Source organism: Paramormyrops kingsleyae, chromosome 7, assembly GCF_048594095.1.
Source record: "Paramormyrops kingsleyae isolate MSU_618 chromosome 7, PKINGS_0.4, whole genome shotgun sequence".
Lineage (NCBI taxonomy): Eukaryota > Metazoa > Chordata > Actinopteri > Osteoglossiformes > Mormyridae > Paramormyrops > Paramormyrops kingsleyae.
Genome location: NC_132803.1, coordinates 32,599,899 through 32,619,496, shown reverse-complemented (window position 1 = coordinate 32,619,496; position 19,598 = coordinate 32,599,899). Strand labels below are relative to the sequence as shown.

Genomic DNA, 19,598 nt, shown 5'->3' with positions numbered 1-19,598 from the left:
TTGACAAGTCTGGCTCATTTAAGTGGGAGTTCCCTTCCATCAATGTGTCTTAAATGAATCCCCACTGAGCTACTATGGTAACTTAGGCAAGTGAACAAGTCCGCTCTGGACCAGGGGCTTGTACTATGAAGCGGGATTACTGACTTATCGGGGTAACTTGTCAGATTTAAGGTAGTCTGTGCAAAATGTAAGTGAATGAATATGAAGTCCATTTAAACCCGGAAGGCTCCCCGTTGACTATGGGGATTGAACGAGGAACTTTCGCGGTGCAAGGCGACAGCATGAACCACTGCACCACCATGCCACTTTACTAAACACTTGTAACATTTACATAACTTAAATATTTAGTCTATCTGCAATTCTTCGCCAAGCCAACTCCTTGGCTTTATTTATGGCCACATTATTGCCTTTTTAGCGATTACATCTTTGTAATCTTCATACAGCTCCATCAGTGGCATTTGTTCTGCGGCAGAAAAAAACCATCTCTTGTTTTACATGCTTTTCGACTCATTTCGATCGATCTATCGTACATCCATTAATTTGGGCTTCTTAAATATGTAAGATGAGACCATGCAAGTCTGTCTTGTATGAGCCTTGATTAGTTAAAGCTGAATTGCGGTAGTGGAACAACATGAGGCTAAGTTTAGAGATGGTGCTAGTTTGAGTCTGACTTTTTCGGGAAAGTCTGGCTTTCTTTAGCTACTTTCATGGAATACCCCCTGCTTTGTGGAATACAGCCTGAGATTTCTTGCTTAGCCGGATAGCTTGTCGGATTTAATGTAATTTGGGCTAAATGTAAGTGAACGAAGATAAAGGCCATTTAAACTGGGGTAAAGTAAATCCGATAAGTTATCCGACTGAGCAAGAAATCTTGTTTTTTGAAACAGGTCTGTGATATTGGTAAATGGTTTTCTGATTTGCTGTACTGGAAAGCGGTTAACTTGTATGTGGTGTCATTCCCAGCTCTGACTTCTGACCTCCAACGTAAATGGCACGCAGAATAATCATAATAATAATAATAATAATAACTTGTAGTGAATTCTACTAAGTAGAGCTGTTACGATTACTTGATTAAAGTCAATTACTTGATTATATATAAGCATCGATTTAAATTTTCCTTCTCGATTATTCGGCAATATTGAAGGAAGGAAAGACTGCGCATGTAAAGAGTGAAAGCATTGTGTGGAAACACTTAACGTTAAAAATGGTTGAAAATGCATCTGTCAGAAATGCAAAGCAGAACTTAAATATCACCACATCACAACTGAAATGCAAATACATCTTAAAAGAAGACATTCAGGACCCAGCCAATAATGCAAGGATTGCCATAGATATGAATCATTTAGCCTCTCAGAGTAGCCAACGCTGTCTCTGTCATCACTTTGACTCAAATTATTTTGCGTAATTTAGTTTAAACGGTTCCCATGTCCAAATATTTGCGGTTGAGACAAGGGTTAGATCCATAGCTTAGCGGTACCCTACATAATATTGATATAATATTAATTCTTTTTTTAGGACTGAACGATATTGAAAGAGGTTTGGAAGAAGTTCACATTGCGATATTATTATTTCCATACAGCAGAAAACTAATTTTCGTCAGCAGTAACTGTCTCCTATTCCACATGAGGGCGGCACAGTTGTTAAGTCTACCTGTTTGTGACATTTGCATGTTTGCCTGGTGTGTGCATGACATTTAGGTAGATCCTCTGATTTCCTTAAGCGAAGTGGGCTACCTAAATTGACCCTATGGGTGACTGTGTGTGCCCTGCAATGGTTGGTTGGTTCGTTCCTGCCTTGCGCCAGTTGCAGTTGATGTATAGATAATACTTGATTATTAATATAAGAGATAGCGACAGCCCTACTAATAAGTTATTATGAACAATATATTTTAATGTAAAAAACTAACTTTATTGGTTAAAATAATGTTTTTTTTGGGGGGGGGGGGATTTTGGGAAACATGAAATTACACTATTTGATGAATATCTCAGATACTAGATTGTGACAAAATACTTTTTTTCTTAATGGGATCTTCAGACTGTCATAAAACAGCTGCTTTCCTGCCTAATTAGTTTTATCATTTTTATTTGACAACACAAACCTATTTCAGGCTTTCCTGTATCATAAATTTCTGTCTGCAGCCTTTCTGTTTTTTCAATCAGACCCTCTTTCTAACAGATACATGGATGCTGGGGTTAGTCTGGGCTGTAATTCACCCCTCTGCACCTTTCACGGTGTCTTGACCACATGCAAATATGCAGACATTTCAACATTCGCCAACCCTAATGACCCACTAAGATCATTGGGCGACCACCATCAAACACAGCAATCTGATTGGAGGTTTCCACCTCCTCTGATTTGTCCGTAAATTATATCTAATCATATGTCAAACACTTAATCTCACAATACTACAGCACTGTATGGATCAGATAAAGGCCATAACCTACCTACAGCACGTATAAAGTATCTAAGGTTAAAGCTGCAGACTCAGTGTGGATCTAAGCACATCTGTGACACGCCTACCTGTACCAACTCTAATTGGATGCACTACATCCACTAGCCATGTAGGTTTCTATACATTTACAAATGATGATGTATGCAGCAGAACAGGGATGTAAGGTACAACACATCACACATGGCACACACACTACGGGATTTTATTCTGTCTGTTTTGGTTGCTGATTCTGAGCCTCAGGGCCACTGATATTCTCTTCGTTTAGAGCAAAGGCCTCGTCGCCCATTTGGATTCTCATACGCTTTTTCAGGATGGAGCGAGATACAGGCAGGAGAAATAGATGGTTTGTGCTTTAGAAAATCATGCAAATCACGGACATGTAGCAAAGCTGGGAACAATATTCTAGTGGATGAAACAAACATAAATATTGTGGCCCCGGTACATCGCTTTCATACTCCAGTAGGGGTAAACTATGCCAGGACTGTGGAGTTATGCAAATATAGTATGTACATTTGCATTCCCCATATCCTTCATGCTGGTTGTGTATTTGCTTAATATTGTTAGTTCTGTCCTTTAAAGTAGTGATTATATTGAACCCTGTTTCCTCCGTTGTACCTGTGTAATGTGTTACCTGCTCCTCATGTCTCTCGCTACCCAAATATTTGTTCACCGTATGTTGCTATGCCAGTAAAATTGTAACCTCTGTCATATTTCATATGTTATATGTAGTAGTGTTAACAGAGATAAGTGCTTCAGCTATGTGTTGTGTCCTTTTCAGGACAGCTAATAAAGAACATAGTTGTTTCAAATGAGTTCTTGATTCTCTGCGTCCTGCCTGCAACTCGGAAATGGCACATTTATTTGGAAATACTATGCATAAACAAATTCATATTTAAAGTAAGTTGGTAGTTTATATAGCACCTTACAAGATCAGATGTCACAAAGTGATTCACAGAAAATAAAACAAAGATGTCAAGCGTCAATAAAATATGAAGCCCTTAAGAGGACATGGGAGGAGAAAAAAGTAATGGAAGAAGGGTTCTGTATGTAATAAAAGGCCTATCAGTAAAAAAACAGTAATATATTTTCAGACTCTAGCCTTATGAATGAAGAGGTTAGCAATAACATTTAGCAAAAATGTGCCTGTTAAGTTAATTTCAAAACAAACCTAAATGTAGCTCAGCTGGGCACTAAATGTGACAGTTTGTATATGTCACCAGGTTAGACCTGACCTATAGTTTACTGTAATGAATTTTCATTAAATAAGACACTTATGAAAGGGGTATGACAAAAACACAGCTCTTCTTATAAAGCATTCTAAAAATGATAGAAGATAACCAAACAAAGTGAACATTGACAGCTTTTACTGGATGCATGGTTACGGAGGAGGAATGGAAAGAAACTGAAACGATTATGCTTAGGCTACTTGTAACGACAATCGTGTTATTCGTGTTAATTTGCAGTCAGCAGCTGGCATTTGTGTCCACACTGTTATCCCGAAGGACGCACTTCAAAGCCTTAAGCGAAGTCTTCCGAGTCCAACAGAATTAATTTTCTTGCACTTGTCCATCTCTAGACTTACGATGGTATTTTAATAAATATTGCTATTTAATTTGAAAAGAAGGCAGTGGATTGTAAATGTATTTCAGTGCAGTCAGTGTGAACACAAGATTTCATGTGTTTTCTGGTCAACTCTACACACTCTGTATCCATTCCTGCCATTCAGGTTTGCAACACATTCCATAAAATGTTGGGATGGGGGCAATGTAGGGGTAGTAATGACATAAAATAATTAAATAATGATGTCATTTCAGGTGACAGGTGACGTCAACATGTCATGTAATCATGATTTGGTACAAGAGCAGCATCCATTAGGAGCAAAAGTGGGCTGAGGACTGCCAATTTGCTTAGAACTGCGTGTCACTGAAATGTTGAAAAAATGAAAACAATGTTCTTCAAAGAAAGACAGCAAGGGATTTGGATATTGCATCATTTATGGTGCATAACATAATTAAACGATTCAAGAAAGCTGGAGTTTCTGGAATCTGGAATTTCAGTGTGTAAATAGCAAGGGTGCAAGCCTAAGGTGAATATCTGTAATCTCTGATCACTCGGTGGTACTGCGTTGAGAACCATGAATCATCATTCAATATAACCACATGGGTTATATAACCACATTACTTTGGCAAACCTTTGTCAAACACTATACAGTAATATGTCGTTACATTCATAAATGCTAGTTAAAACTTTACTGTGCCAAAAGGAAGCTTCAAATGCATGTTTTAATCTATGGTAACACTAAAATACCGACCCTGGCAAAGGAGGGTGTTTGATATTAGGCAGGAGCGAAGGTGGGGGGGGGGCGGCAACTTAAAAATTTAAATGCAAAGGCCTGTTTATTTGGGGTTCTGAAGCGAGATAAAATATTTAAGGGTACACGCACACCGTCCCCAGGAGTTACATCAGAATCAGAGGGGAGGGGGAGCCTTTCAGGTATAGAGCTTACTGTTTAAGGAGGCAGAGCTGGGGGGGGGGGTGGTTTATTTGCTATATGTATTTAAGATCACAATCTTAAAGATGCAGGATGTCCATTTGTCTGCATGTTATGTTATCACTAAAGCAATACAAACTAAAAAAACATGATCAAAAAGTAATTTGATATGGGTATTAATAAATATCATGTGGTTAAATAGTACTTAAAATTTTATGAAACATAATATGTAAATGAAACTTCATAATGCATCAAAATGATTCATCACTAAAAGTAACATTCTTACTTATTCATTCGTAATGTCCCCGTGAAAATGCTTTCAAATATGAAGTCATTCACGCATTGCTTTTAACACGCACCTTTTCTCTAGCAAAATCTAGTTAGTGAGTAAAGATTTGGCAGCAGCACCGTAAGCAAAATAATTCAAAATACAAAAACAAGGGGTTGGAAATGAAGGTGTCATTTAGGAATATCTCATCCACATGAGAAGTGAATGTCTAAGCAGAGCTACTAATCAAACTGATGAAAAGCATGATATTTAGTGCAAAACTGACCTTTTATTAAACTTCACTTTGAATCTTTTACTAAATTTTTTGACATTAAAAATAAAGGGTAACATTGAAGGCAGTAGAGCTACGCTCTGGCAAGGTGCAATATGGACATAAGGAGAAGCTGGGCTCTGGCAAGATGCGATTTGGATACAAGGAGGCGGAGCATTGCTCTGGCAAAGTGCGATTTGGACGTTAACATTGAAGGAGGTGGAGCTACACTATGGCAAGGTGTGATTTGGACAAAAGGAGGCGGAGCTATGCTCCGGCAAGGTGTGATTTGGACAAAAGGAGGCGGAGCTATGCTCCGGCAAGGTGTGATTTGGACAAAAGGAGGCGGAGCTATGCTCAGGCAAGGTGTGATTTGGACAAAAGGAGGCGGAGCTATGCTCAGGCAAGGTGTGATTTGGACAAAAGGAGGCGGAGCTATGCTCCGGCAAGGTGTGATTTGGACAAAAGGAGGCGGAGCTATGCTCCGGCAAGGTGTGATTTGGACAAAAGGAGGCAGAGCTATGCTCCGGCAAGGTGTGATTTGGACAAAAGGAGGCGGAGCTATGCTCCGGCAAGGTGTGATTTGGACAAAAGGAGGCAGAGCTATGCTCAGGCAAGGTGTGATTTGGACTAAAGGAGGCAGAGCCATGCTCCAGCAAGGTGTGATTTGGACAAAAGAGGCGGAGCTATGCTCCGGCAAGGTGTGATTTGGACAAAAGGAGGTGGAGCTATGCTCAGGCAAGGTGTGATTTCAATGTTAAGAGGTGGAGCTGGACTTTGTCTATATTTAAACTCTGCCCATCTCCCAGTTCCAATTCCCTTGCTTACCAGTATTTTACAGGAGAGCTTTCCGGGAATCATTTGCAGGAACCTCGAGGAAGTACTGTAGAAGGGAGAACACTTCCTCTATTAATCTGATACAAAGAAGTACATTTGATAATCTGTCATTAGCAGTGACAGCTACAATTTAGTGCAGCAAATAATAATTCTGATTTTTTTACCCCTGTGTATTAACAGACTATCTGTTTCTAACCTTACCTGAGGAACTATCCAAGGAAGCTTCCTCACAGCTGGTCAGCATGGAAATTCACTACATCAACAATTCTGTTATACAAATAAGTAAAGGGTTCAATGCCTCAGGTCGGGAAGTGACCATATTTAAGCAGTGCGAACACATGCCTGCCATCATCCTTTTTTATTTGGGCTTGCAGTTTGTTAACATGTTCTTGGGAATCCCAGCCAACTTGATGGTTCTGTGGCTTTTGCACAAAAACAAAGCGGACTCCTCCACCTCAGACATCTTTACTTGGCACCTGGCTGTTCTGGACACCCTCTTCTGCCTCATTCTGCCGCTGGAATTGGCCAACATCACGTATCTGACGAGCAGCAGCCCCTGGTACGTGCTACGCTTCTTCTACGGCATCAAAGACTCATCCTCGCTCTTCCTCTCCTGCATCTGCTTGGACCGCTACATGGCGGTGGTCCATCCCATTACCTTTGCGGCGCTGAAGGACCGCCAGCACCGGTCAGTGTGCGCCGCGGTTGTGTGGGTCCTCACACTGGCTTACGCGGCAGCCAAGTGTGTGGGAACCATCGTAAAATTTGAGAAGGCTTTCACTGTCATGATCCTGGCCAACTTCACCATCATGCTATTCTGCAACATCTCCATACTCTTCACCCTCCGGCGCTCTGGACCAGCTCGGGATGTGATGCACCCGGTCAAGAAGAAAGCCTTCAAGATGGTCCTCATCATCCTGACCGTCATCATTTTCAACTATTTGCCTCCTGTGGCGCTCTTTCCATTTCAGGACTACTTCTCTCACGATGTCTTCCACTGTTACATCTACTACCTCGCCTTTGGATTCATGGATATCAGCATCACCATCCAGCCCATGCTGTACCTGTCAAAGGAGAAGCTGTCTTGCCCACCCAGGTGCTGCTGTAAAAGGTTCTTTGGCCAGGAGATGCATGAAGTCTCAACATAAAACGACAACGGAGGCTTGTGGTTTTTATTTAGCTGAACCTTTTATACTGTAAGTACTAGTTCTTTAATGTTGCAACCTTGAATGTTATCATGTAGCTATATTTAACCTTACAAATCTGCATCTTTGTTAGATATGTAATCCCACTCATCCTCATACAAAGTGCAATATGCTTAAATCCTTGATGTCAAAAAAATAAATTCTTTGTAGAATCATAGGTCTGTGTTCCTCATAAGTAAACACCTTTCATTCTTTGTAAACTTTTGTGCAGATTTTTTTATGAACAAGGAACTAAGTTATTATGCACAATATATTAATATAAAAAATAAATTTATTGGTTAACATTTATGGTGAGAAATTCTGGGAAACATGAAATTACACTACTTAGTGCAGACATCAGATACAACATAAAACACTTTTTTCTTAATGGGAACTTCAGACAGTCATAAAACAGCAGCTTTTCTACCTAATTAGTTCAATCATTTTTGACAGCAAACATATTTCAGGCTTGCCTGTATCATAAATTTCTGTCTGCAGCCTTTGGAGAGGGAAGAATATTTACTCGTCCTTCTGCTTTTTAACCAGACTCTCCATCTAATAAAAGATACATGGATGCTGGGGTTAGTCTGGGCTGTAATTCACCCCTCTGCACCTTTCACGGTGTCTTGACCACATGCAAATATGCAGACATTTCAACCTTCGCCAACCCTAATGACCCACTAAGACCATTGGACGGCCACCATCAAACACAGCAATCTGATTGGAGGTTTCCACCTTCCATCAAGTACATCTAATCATACGTCAAACACTTAATCTCACAACACTACAGCACTGTGTGGATCAGATAAAGGCCATAACCTACCTACAGCACGTATAAAGTATCTAAGGTTAAAGCTGCAGACTCAGTGTGGATCTAAGCACATCTGTGACACGCCTACCTGTACCAACTCTAATTGGATGCACTACATCCACTAGCCATGTAGGTTTCTATACATTTACAAATGATGATGTATGCAGCAGAACAGGGATGTAAGGTACAACACATCACACATGGCACACACACTACGGGATTTTATTCTGTCTGTTTTGGTTGCTGATTCTGAGCCTCAGGGCCACTGATATTCTCTTCGTTTAGAGCAAAGGCCTCGTCGCCCATGTGGATTCTCATATGCTTTTTCAAGGTGGAGTGATCGCTGTAGCTCTTCACGCAGTAGGTGCAGGAATACAGTTTCTCTTTTGTGTGAACCTGCTCGTGCCTCTTAAGGTGTCCGGATCGGCTGAAGCTCTTGCCACAGTAGGAACAGCTGTAGAGCTTCTCTCCTGTGTGAGTCCGCAAGTGTAGCTTAAGGCTGCTTGCCACACTGAACTTTCTCCCACACTCGGTGCAGCTGTACGGTCTCTCACCAGTATGCATTCTTTTGTGTATTGTAAGGTGTCCTGCCTGACTGAAAGTTTTCTTACACAGATCACAGTGGTATGGCCTCTCTCCTGTGTGAACTCTGTAATGAGTTTTAAGGTCCCCCATTCCGTTAAACCTCTTCCCACACTGGGTGCAACAATACGGTTTTTCCCCAGTGTGGATTCTCTGGTGGATTCTCAGGTTTCCAGCATTACTGAAGGTCTTCCCACAAACGCTACAGTTGTAAGGTCTCTCACCTGTATGAGTTCGGAGGTGCACTTTGAGCTGGTTGTGTTCACTAAACCTTTTCCCACAGTGGGGGCAACAATATGGCCGCTCGCCAGTGTGAACTCGCTTGTGTATCCGAAGCTGCCCGGGGTGTCCGTAGCTCTTGGTGCACAGGTTGCAGCTGAAAGGCCTCTCACCCGTGTGGGTGCGTTTGTGGGACCTGAGTAGGTCGGCCCGGCCGAAACGCTTGCCGCAGTAGTTGCAGCAATGAACCTTCTCATCGACGTGGCTCCGCAAATGTGCGTTCAGTGAGCCGATCTTGCTGAAGGTCTTCTTGCAGAGGGTGCAGTGATAGAAGCCCTGTACGTTTTCGCTCAGCTCAGAGGCACCCAGGCTCAGGGTAGATGCAGACGTCTGAAGTGAGTCACACATGTCTACCTGCCTGCTTTGCACCCCCTCTTCCTCTGACCCCCCAGCAGCCACCCCCATGCCTGTGTACTCCTGAAAAATATGACCGTTGGCAGAAAACTCTGGATCTCTTCTCCTCTCACCACAGTACAACTCATTGGGTTTTACATACACCTCTTCCTCTGGTTCGGACTCCCTATTATGACCTCCCTCTTCCTCACTTGACTCAACGCTCATGTGGCTGTCAGACACAATGGTAACCCTCACATCAGAGTCACTTTCCTTCGAGCCAGTCTCTGGCCAGCGTGGGGACTGCGGGTCAGAGGAATATTCTGGTTTCAGGTAGTCAAGGTTGTGGCTCTCCATTTTGATTCGCTTGGACACCAAATTGAGTGGAGATGATGTTTTGGTAAGGTCCATAGCACAGCCATCGTCCACATCTGGGTCACTCTTTACATAACCAAGGGTTACTGTTGAAACGGCAACACTGGATATTTCCTTAACTCCTGCTTCTAAGCTAAGAACTGAGCCAATGGGCTTTCCCTGTAAGTATTCACGCCGATCAGCAGGACACCGTTTGCCATGACTAGCTGTGGATTCTAGAGATGTCTTCGGGGCAGAAAGTTTGGGGAGCTTGGAGTTGGAAAGATGAACACTATCCTTAACTTTTGGTTCTGTAACACAGAGGAATGCAGTGGTAAGCATTGCAAATGCTGGCAAATAAAAGTTCAAACTTGCCTTATGGCAGTCTTCACATCCTGAGGTACCAATCAGCGGTCAATTTTTACCTCACTGAGGTACCTGAATGAAGCATTTTTATAAAGAAATTAGTTTTCTCCATAGCATCAAACAACCGGATTACACCTGTAATTATATATACATAAATCTATCAAATTAAGTTACATTTGTCAAATCACAAAATCGGCTAATTTTAAGCAACTGATAGCTACGGGATGAAAATCAGCTGATTAGTAATTCGATTTCTTGCTAATTCAGCGTGGAGCTTGTTAAGCAGCTAAGTATGTAAGTAGGTGAACAGACGTCTGCCCGTCCCCTCCCCTTCGCTAGGATCAAGTGCAGTAATTAATGTCAATAACCACAAAATTGTTTTGATTATTTTTACCTGTATTGGTTCGTCCCGGTTCACCCCCCAAAACTCACCCGGTTTCGCCAGAGCGTGATCGATATCCTGTTTCTGAAGCCTTCGCCTCAGATCTTCGTTCTCAGTCTCTATTCGCTCTATTTTGCCCTGATATTCAGACAAGGTCTCTTCAACCGACTCCAAAATGTCACTCACTGTCGCTCTGAAAATTTCATTCAAAGAAGATTCCAGAAAGGCTTTTAGGTTCCTCGATTTAGCCATAGCTGCCCACCGTCCAAAACACTGAACACAGTAACCGTTATCCACTTGTTTAACAATCAGGCTGAAACAGCTCTTCAGAGAAGATATGATGGGTGACTGCCGCCGTGTGCGGAACAAAGCCGTCGCCGACCAGTGACGCGCCGTCTGCCTAGTACGTCGCAGTCTGACGTTGACTTTTCCCTGCTGCCAGCCAGCGGCCCGGAGGCAGTACTACCACGAAGGACCCTGTCTGCTCCCAGATGCTGCATATTGCGCTACTCATAACCATCTATTTTATCTTTTGATATAACACGTCTCCGAAATGAGACTTCTCCGTAGCCAGGCTCATTCTCCCTGACAGGGTGAGCAGTTCAGAGTTCCACAGAGACTTCGAAATATAGTCGTTAGATACTGGAGGCAGCTGAGGTGGTCAAAGTATATTGGAAGGATGCCGCCTTCTCGGTACTTCAGCAAACTTTTGCGATCACGTCCCACTGGGCGGAGGGCCCTTGGCAGGCCCAGGACAGATCGAGTCAGTGGTATTGGAAAAGAGAGGTTTTGTCTGACATGCCCTGCAATCGGCATGCTGTCATTGCTGCCCTCACGGGAGGCGGAGGGATGGATGAATCCATTTTAAATACTGGGGGTTACACGCCACCCCCCAATTACTACGTTTCTGATTGTAAGGAGTCTCTGTTTTGGCTGTTTAACTCAGTAAGGTGGATTTGTAATTATGTGGCTTGAATACCTGGCGAGGTACAAAAGGAGCCTCAATGAAATGCTTCCATGGCATTCATTTAATGGAAATACCTTTACCTTACCTCCATGGGGGGTGAATATTATCTGACATATAAAGTCAGTTAGGAGCATGAAGTTGGGAAGACATGCGTCATTGACTGACACACCCTGCATTTCGGGGGGAAAGATGAAAAATCATATTGTGAGCTGGGTATTTATCCAATTACCTGAAGTCGTGCAATTGACTAGATTCAAAGAAACGCAGAAATGCTCTTGGACTGAATGTCAATCTATTAAAGAGCTCAAATGCACAGTCACTCACTATGGGCAATGCAGAGACCTCCAGTCCTTCCAGATGCCTTTGTACTGTGGGAGGAAGCCAGACATGTAAATAAAAAGTGAAAATGAAATAATTTTCACTTGTCTTTAAATATACATTTTATTAAAAACCTATTAAGTAGGCTAGCTAAGTAGTTTTGAACTTCTTACTAATAACCCCAATAGGTTTTTACAAATAATTTAACTTATGCAATGAAAATCTACTGCACCATTTTTTTAAATCTCTGCTTTAATGTGATTCTAGATTATGACTCCATCTGAATATGAATTTCCGCGCAACCTAATGTGCACCGTAATGGATTAAACCAATGTTCTAACTGTTTCATGCACTACAAGAGGAAGCCTGGTAATTGAGTACAGAATTATAAATCTCGAAGCGAACGCTGGATGACTGGCCTGTCTGTTCACTACATCGATTAACATGTTTTATATGGGCAAAAGTATTAGGACATCTGATGATTACACCCGCTAGAACTTTTATGACACCCTATTCTAAATCCACAGGGATCAATACTGAGTTGGTTCCCCCTTTGCATCTATAACAGCTGCCACTCTTCTGGGAAGGCTTTCCACAATATTTTGGAGTGTGGTTGTAATTTCTGCCATTCATCGCAGAGCATTTGTGAGGTCAGGCACTGATGTTGATGGTGTAGGTCTGGCTTCTGATCTCCATTCTAGTTCATTCTAAAGGTGTTCGAAGGAGCTTGGGCCAGGGCTCTGTGCGGGTCAGTCAAGTTCTTTCACACCAAACTCACTCCAGCATGTCTTTAAGGACCACAGTCATGCTGGAACAGAAAAGGGCCTTCGTCAAACAATTCCCACAGAGTTGGATGCATAGAATTGTCCAAAATGCTAATGGTATCCTTAAGCATTAAGAGTTCCCTTCACTGGAACTAAAGGGCCAAGTCCAACCCATGATAAACAACCCCATACCATTATCCCTCCTCCATCAAACTTTACAGTCGGCACAATGCAGTCAGGCAGGTAACGTTCTCCTGGCATCCGCCAAACCCAGACTCGTCCATCAGACTGCCAGACAGAGAAGCGTGAGTCATCACGCCACAGAACTCTTTTCCACTGCTCCAGAGTCCAGTGGCGGTGTGCTTTACACCACTGCATCCGACGCTTCGCATTGCGCTTGGTGATGTGAGGCTTGCATGCAGCTGCTCGGCCATGGAAGCCCATTCCCGGAAGCTCCCAGTGAACAGTTTTTATGTTGGGGTTAATGCCAGAGGGAGTTTTGAATCAACATTTGTGAGTTTAACGCACTATGCACCTCAGCAATCAGCGTCCCCGCTCTGTTACTTTACGTCATCTGCCAATTCATGGCTGAGCTTCTGTGGTTCCTAAATGCCTTCACTTTGCAATAATACCACTTACAGTTCACTGTGGAATAACTAGCAGGGAAGAAATTTCACAAACATACTTATTGCAAAGGTGGCATCCTATGACTACATTTGAATTCACGAGCTCTTCAGAATGACCCATTCTTTCACAAATGTTTGTAAATCTGACTGCATTGCTATATGCTTCATTTTATGCACCTATGACAGTGGGTCTGAATGAAACATCTGAATACAATGATTAAGAGGTGTGTCTTTTGTCCGTACAGTGTATAAACCATATTGTATATCTGTATATACATAGGTATAGCTGTATAATGATGTAGTTTTTCTATGAAGAATCCCAGTGAAGATTATAACGGACCTTGACTTGTTAATATTCGGACTCATTTTCCCCAGTGATTCATGACCCTCCGACGGTTGAGTTATGACGAGTCATTCTTGCTAGTAGCACAATTATCCGGTTAATAAGCCTCCAGTCATTTGTTCAGTAAATAATGACCTTTCCACCTATGGATAAGTGCAGAATAGACAAAACGTGCTTTAATGTCACCACAATACAACAGGCAACGCTTCGAGCAGCTGAGCGGGACGCCACACACTGCAGCTCCGACGAAGGTCTGCTAGCTCATGACCACTTTCCGCCGCTAGAGGGTGCCGTAACATCACTGCCCCATGACCTGTAGGCTTTTAGTATGGGAATGAAAGTGAAAATACAGAATCGGATGGTAATGAATTGAAATAAGAACAAAAGAATATTTAAATTAATTGATGTAATAGGAGTCATGACTAGATAATTGGGTTCCCATATTCTAACATATCAGAAAATAGGTATAAATGAAACATCAAGTTAATTTTAACACTAACACACCTACGCATTGTCAAATAACAATGGGGCCACTATCATAATACTTTAATAAAACAGACAGGGCCAAATGTTATGCTCTATGGAAGCAAAATTTCTCTTATATCATAGCCATACATTTAAAGGCAAACAGTGTATAAGCTTATTACAGTATATGCATTCATTTGTGTTGCATTAAAACTCTTTCAGAACTTGCACTTATATTGATGTAAGTGGTACAAAATGTTCATTTCCTGTCTGTATATGAACGAGTCCTGTTTCTGTCAGCTCATCCGGAGTTGAGTCCTTTGTCTTCTCGTTTTGGGCTTCAGTTTTGGACCTTTAACTCTGGAAATATGAAATCATAGATCAGCCCACTGGGTTCTGCCGCACGTCTTGTGGCTGTGTACAAACAGCCAGTGTGTTATGCTCCGGCGCGTGATGCATTCAGTGCCGCCTTAAGTGCGTCTCTGGGCGACGTCCTTGGGCTTTGACCTCCATCTCTTCCCCCCACTCGACACGCAAAGCGACCGTGACCGCGGCGGACGTCCACGACGGCTGTGCTCGGCGCCCCCTTTCAGCTGCCGAGTGCCCTGCCATTGTTCCCATCCTCAGTGCCCCTCTTCTCCGCTCGGCCGTTTGGGTGTTTCAGGATCTTCGCGGAGGTCTGTCAGGGCTGGTTGAGTAATTTAAAAAGGGTGAGCTGAGGGCTGCGTTCGTTAGGAATCTCACTGGCGCTGCCAGAATGGCGAGTCGGGGTCAGACTAATCCCCTGCCTTCCTGGCACAAGCATGACCTTCGCACAGCAAATTACATGCTTCTTGTTCTTTGGGCTTTAATTTTGACGCTCTGTGCTTCTTTTTTACTTTGGCTTTCTTCCTCCTGACCCTATATATGCCCCCCTCCCATGTTTGGTAAATAGTGGAAGGCTTCTTTCACTATCCACATGCCGTCTGTCTGCATACTTGCACGCTTGAGGTGCATGTTTTTGGTGAATCGTGGTCGTCCAGCAAAGAGCGGCTCCTAACCTCTTCCTCATGTTCTCTTCCTCCAAGTTGCTTTGTTATGTTTTCTCTGTCTTTCTCTTCATCTCCATCCTTTCCCCTCTTTTTGTTTTTCCTCCTCCTGGCTGATTATCCCTCACTTTGCTTCAGTCTCTCTTCTCAAGCACAGAGGCCAGGTGCTCAAATGTTTTTTTTTTCAGCAGAGCACAGCTGAGTCCCAAGAACATGAGGCTTCATATTGGCACATTCTGTATTAAATAATGACCTTGGTGTTTTTTTTACCCTTCAGCACTAAAACCAGAGTTTTGCACAACAAAAAAAATCTGGCCAGTTCATTTTCTGGCAAAATTCTGTATATGCAGATCCGATGGATCCTGATACTCTCTTCAGCATTCCTTTCAAAAGGAATAAGTGAGATCAAGTAGATAAATTTCTTTGAAAGTTAGTAAATATGCTCGTTTATGTTACGCATAAAATCAATCAATTCATCCATCATCTAGCAGTTTAATATTGTTCAGGGTTCTGGGTGAAACATAAACAGACAGCCTGTAAATCCTGAAATGAAAATTGATTGTAGTGTCTGTAAGTAGGAGTCTCCCTTTCTTTGCAATAAAAAGGGAATATTTCTGACTGTAGGAGTTCAGCGTCTGTGTCTGCTTCAGGCACTCCCTGATGCCCACACTGCCCGAGGGCCTTATTAAATTTAAAGCACATTTTTAAAAGGCTGGGGTACATATTTACCCACAGACTGTAATATTCTTGTGGGTGGATAACTTCGTATTTGTCTGTATAATGGAATAACATCTGTGCATAGGTGATCAGCAAGACAACACATGAAGGGTTGTGACTGAAATTGGAGTTTGGGTTATTGGTAACATAGATGCGTCGGTCACATGACTATGGACATTTCATGGCTTGGTTTGGCTTTACGGTGTCAAACTTGCCTTGATGAACAGTTATGTGAGATATCTTGGCAATAGACAGGGCTCTCCTTCTGGATGTGAAGGCACGTACGCCCAGTGACAAGTCAGTGTAGTATTTAACCCCCGTAGGCTCATGCTAGTGCCATTACTGATGGCCAAAACAGCTCCATTGGGTGATTCATTCAGAAAGACAGACACTGCCTGCCTAGCAAGTCTTACTGGGCGCTCGTGTTGGTTGAACGCTGCCTCAGGCCGGGACAGACGCAGACGTTTCCAGTCCAGCGACCCAACACAGAGAGGTCTGGGGCCCACATCGTCTTCCTACTGATTACTGCACACACTCCGCATTGCCATTTTGACAGGAGTTGTTCAAGGGCCTCTCGTCTTACTTTGTCCCTGCAGTAGGAGGCCAGCACCCACCTCCCCTGTGCCCCCCCCCTCACTCTAGTCATGGTGCCCCAGTGGCCCCCCACCCCTGTACTCCTGGCTTTGTTTTTCTCAGCTGTTCCAGCCCGGTGCCCCTTATTGTGCTGCCAGACTCATTACGACCAGAACCCGAGCCAAACCGGCAGCATCGGTAGCTGTGCAGAACGAGGCTCGAGGGGGCCATGGAGCGGGGCAAGCGGGGGACAGCGCATTTCAGGAGATGGAGTCGATTTAAGGAAGCCGCGGTCTGTTTTGTGCGGCCGGATCGTCAGAGTGGAGCCAATAGTGCAGAATCGCTGATGTCAAGTTTTTCTCAGCCCTGAGTCTGTCAGGGAGACAGCAAACCTGATCCTGGTGGAAAACCATTGCTGACCCTTTGAGAACAAAAGGATGGGCACAGCGATGGCGAGTGCATGCAGGTTTATTATCTGTCAGCAGACGTGCAGGGTGGGGGTGGGGGGGGGGGGGTCATTTGTACCCGGACTCACAATGGCTTTCAACAACAACCTACAGAGGACGATTTGCAGAGCAGGAGGGGGGACAGAAAGAGTCAGGGGGGTGCAATACAGCTGGGGGGGTGAAATATTGAGGATCAGTGGGAGGTGCTGGTGAAAGGGGGGGGGGCAGGCATAATAGTGGGGATGCTGTGCCGGGCTGGCGCCCAATCATCTGCCCGGTCAAGCCTCACTTGTGCGAAGTGGTGACACATAAAAGTGAAGTGACCTGCTCGTTCGGTTTCCAAACGGCACCTGAGCAAAGCGCGTGCTGTGAGAATAGTGAGAAGGTGTGACATGAGCGGCGAGTGCACAGGGGGGGCCCATAATACTGACTGCGGGTCTCCATGGCAGGTGCGGCGCTTTCAGAACTCCCAGGTACGGCTTGGGCCTGATGAGCATGAGTGACGCCTCTGATGGAGAACATGCTGCTCACATCTTCTGCACCATGGACGTCCAGGCCTGTGGGAATCTAAAGAGTGACAAAGACATACCACAGTGCTCAGATAATGGTGTAATCTTGGTATGTGTAACCAGGGGGCGCCGTAAGGGGGATGATTCCAAGGGCCCCTGAGTAACAGGACTCCTAAAAAATTTGGAAAATAACAGGATTGGTGTGGACTGGGGGGGCTCAATACTGGGGGGGGGGCAATATGATATTCTTTCATGGGGCCCAAAATCTTTAGCAAAGTCCCTGTGTGTAACAGCAATGTTAGCCTTGTAATATTAATAATGTCATATTTGATTTTACTGATTCGGGATAGCATTGATCCAGATGAAACGTGTCGGATGAGACACTGGACTAAACCATTAGCTGTTTATGCGAATCACTAAATCGCACAGCGATTGTGCAAATTTGATTGACTGACAAACAGGTGAAGAAAGTCACCAGAAAAGTATTATATACTTGATGGAGAGAAAATATTATGTTTGCAAGTTACTATACAAATATATGATAGGATAAGATTAAAGTATGACTTTGTATAAAAATGTATGGACACAACCGTAAAATACACCCATATCTAGCAGAGCCGGTGTTCTGATGAGTTGAGCTACCTATCGAGCCTTTTTGTGCATGTGCAGCTCCACCGTCTTGGGATTAGGGTTAGGTTTTAGGGGTTTCTTTGGGATTGGGGTTAGGGTTAGGGTTAGGGTTCGGGCTATCGATTAGCATTACGGTAGCCTAACTCGACAAAGTAGCTCAACTCGTCAGAACACCGGCTGCACACATGTTCCTTCTTGCCCGAGTCTCATTAATCTTCACCTACTTGCAAAACTGGCTCCTCAAGTCTTAGCTTGTGAATCAACAATATTGTGAATGCATTTTAAATATATATATATATATATTACGCTTAGTCTGGAAAGTTTAAATTACCAGAAAAATCAGTAATATCAGTGTTCTCCAACGCCGAGTTCCGCTAAATGCGCATTTTTCGGATAGGATCTGAGAGCTGAGAGTCCTGACGAGTCTGAGTAGGAAAGTGTCTAACAACATGTACTGTGACCAAAACACAGTGACATTAGCCCATATTAAAACACGCTTCACAAATAATAGTACTTTTCAATAACGGGGTACAAATAAGTTTACTTAGGGTTTACGAATGAATGAGCAATTTCACATAAATGTGTAGCAAAATCAAAAATTTCAAAAACACTTTTTGTAACAGCGCCTAGGCTGCTCACTTACTGCAAGGCTGGGTTCTGGGTAACTAATAATGGACTAGGGTGGTATTGGGGTTCGTCAACATGCATCAGAACCCCATGTTTTGTATTGTTTTCACAGTCAGGCTTTTTTATAGGCTACACCAATGTTTACACGGTTAAAACTCTGCGACCAAAATATAATCAATAGAAACGATTTCGTTCTGTAGACCTATTTCAAAATGATTAGTAGCCTATTATATTTATTGCAAAATTCAAAGCTACAACCCTAAACAGCTTGAATACCAGTGTTAGATCTTTTATAAACCATAATGGCATTTAAAAGAATATACTTTTGCAGAGTTAAGTTAAACTTCGCCAGTAATATTAAAACTGTTATGTAACTGATCGGGACCTATTCAGCGAAAGTGCCGCAAGGTGGTTTTTTGTGGCTCCCGCGCAGCGGGGTGAGCCATCAAGCAGCTCGCATTTATGCTCGCCGGTCCAGGTGGGCAGTGGCACCGACGAACCGTGGCCTCGTTACGGCGGTATACTAATGAGGCTGCGGAGTGAGAAAAATAATTGCAAATAAAACTACATGATGCAGAAAATAAAAAAGGAAATTAAACAGATGCGCGTGTTTTCAGGATCATTGCTTTTGTCCTCATCTTTTTTTGCAATGCTAAATTGCTGACATGCAGAAAATATGCGGTGGTGCACGTTTTGCGTTTGCTCTTCTTACTATAGCCACTACGAATAACGATAATATTATTTTCTCTTTCTATTATTGCCATAATTACTAAGGTGTTGATGTTTTGTACTAATATTGGTAGGCCCTTTTCGCTGAATGCTAAGAATTGTTCAGTACTTGTTTTTCTTCATCCAGCAAATACCAAAATATTCATTTTCATTAAGGAGTTAGGTGTAGGCTGTCTTATACGACAAAATTCAGAAGAAAAATAACTCTACGTTTATGTGTACCCAAACCTGGGACATTTAGTTTAC

At 43.1% G+C, this 19,598-nt stretch overlaps 2 protein-coding genes across 2 annotated transcripts; one reads left to right on the top strand and one right to left on the bottom strand.

The window, feature by feature from the left end:
* The first annotated feature begins 6,512 nt into the window (after positions 1 to 6,512).
* Positions 6,513 to 7,467, top strand: LOC111847435 (hydroxycarboxylic acid receptor 2-like). Its single transcript, XM_023818598.2, has one exon. The coding sequence runs from the start codon at positions 6,562 to 6,564 to the stop codon at positions 7,465 to 7,467; it is 906 nt and encodes a 301-aa protein (XP_023674366.2). The 5' UTR covers positions 6,513 to 6,561.
* A 310-nt stretch (positions 7,468 to 7,777) lies between these two features.
* Positions 7,778 to 11,007, bottom strand: LOC111847478 (uncharacterized). The gene is made up of 2 exons (XM_072714769.1): positions 10,661 to 11,007; positions 7,778 to 10,173 (listed from the first exon to the last, which is right to left on the bottom strand). Exons 1-2 carry the CDS (start codon positions 10,860 to 10,862, stop codon positions 8,537 to 8,539), a joined length of 1,839 nt encoding a protein of 612 aa, XP_072570870.1. The 5' UTR covers positions 10,863 to 11,007; the 3' UTR covers positions 7,778 to 8,536.
* Between the last annotated feature and the right edge of the window lie 8,591 nt (positions 11,008 to 19,598).

Excerpts from the sequence above, each read along its gene's own strand:
- LOC111847478 (XM_072714769.1), bottom strand. The coding sequence starts at position 10,862 with ATGGCTAAATCGAGGAACCTAAAAGCCTTTCTGGAATCTTCTTTGAAT. Across the intron at positions 10,174-10,660 it reads TCACGCTCTGGCGAAACCGG|AACCAAAAGTTAAGGATAGT; the intron begins GTGAGTTTTGGG and ends TCTGTGTTACAG.
- LOC111847435 (XM_023818598.2), top strand. The coding sequence starts at position 6,562 with ATGGAAATTCACTACATCAACAATTCTGTTATACAAATAAGTAAAGGG.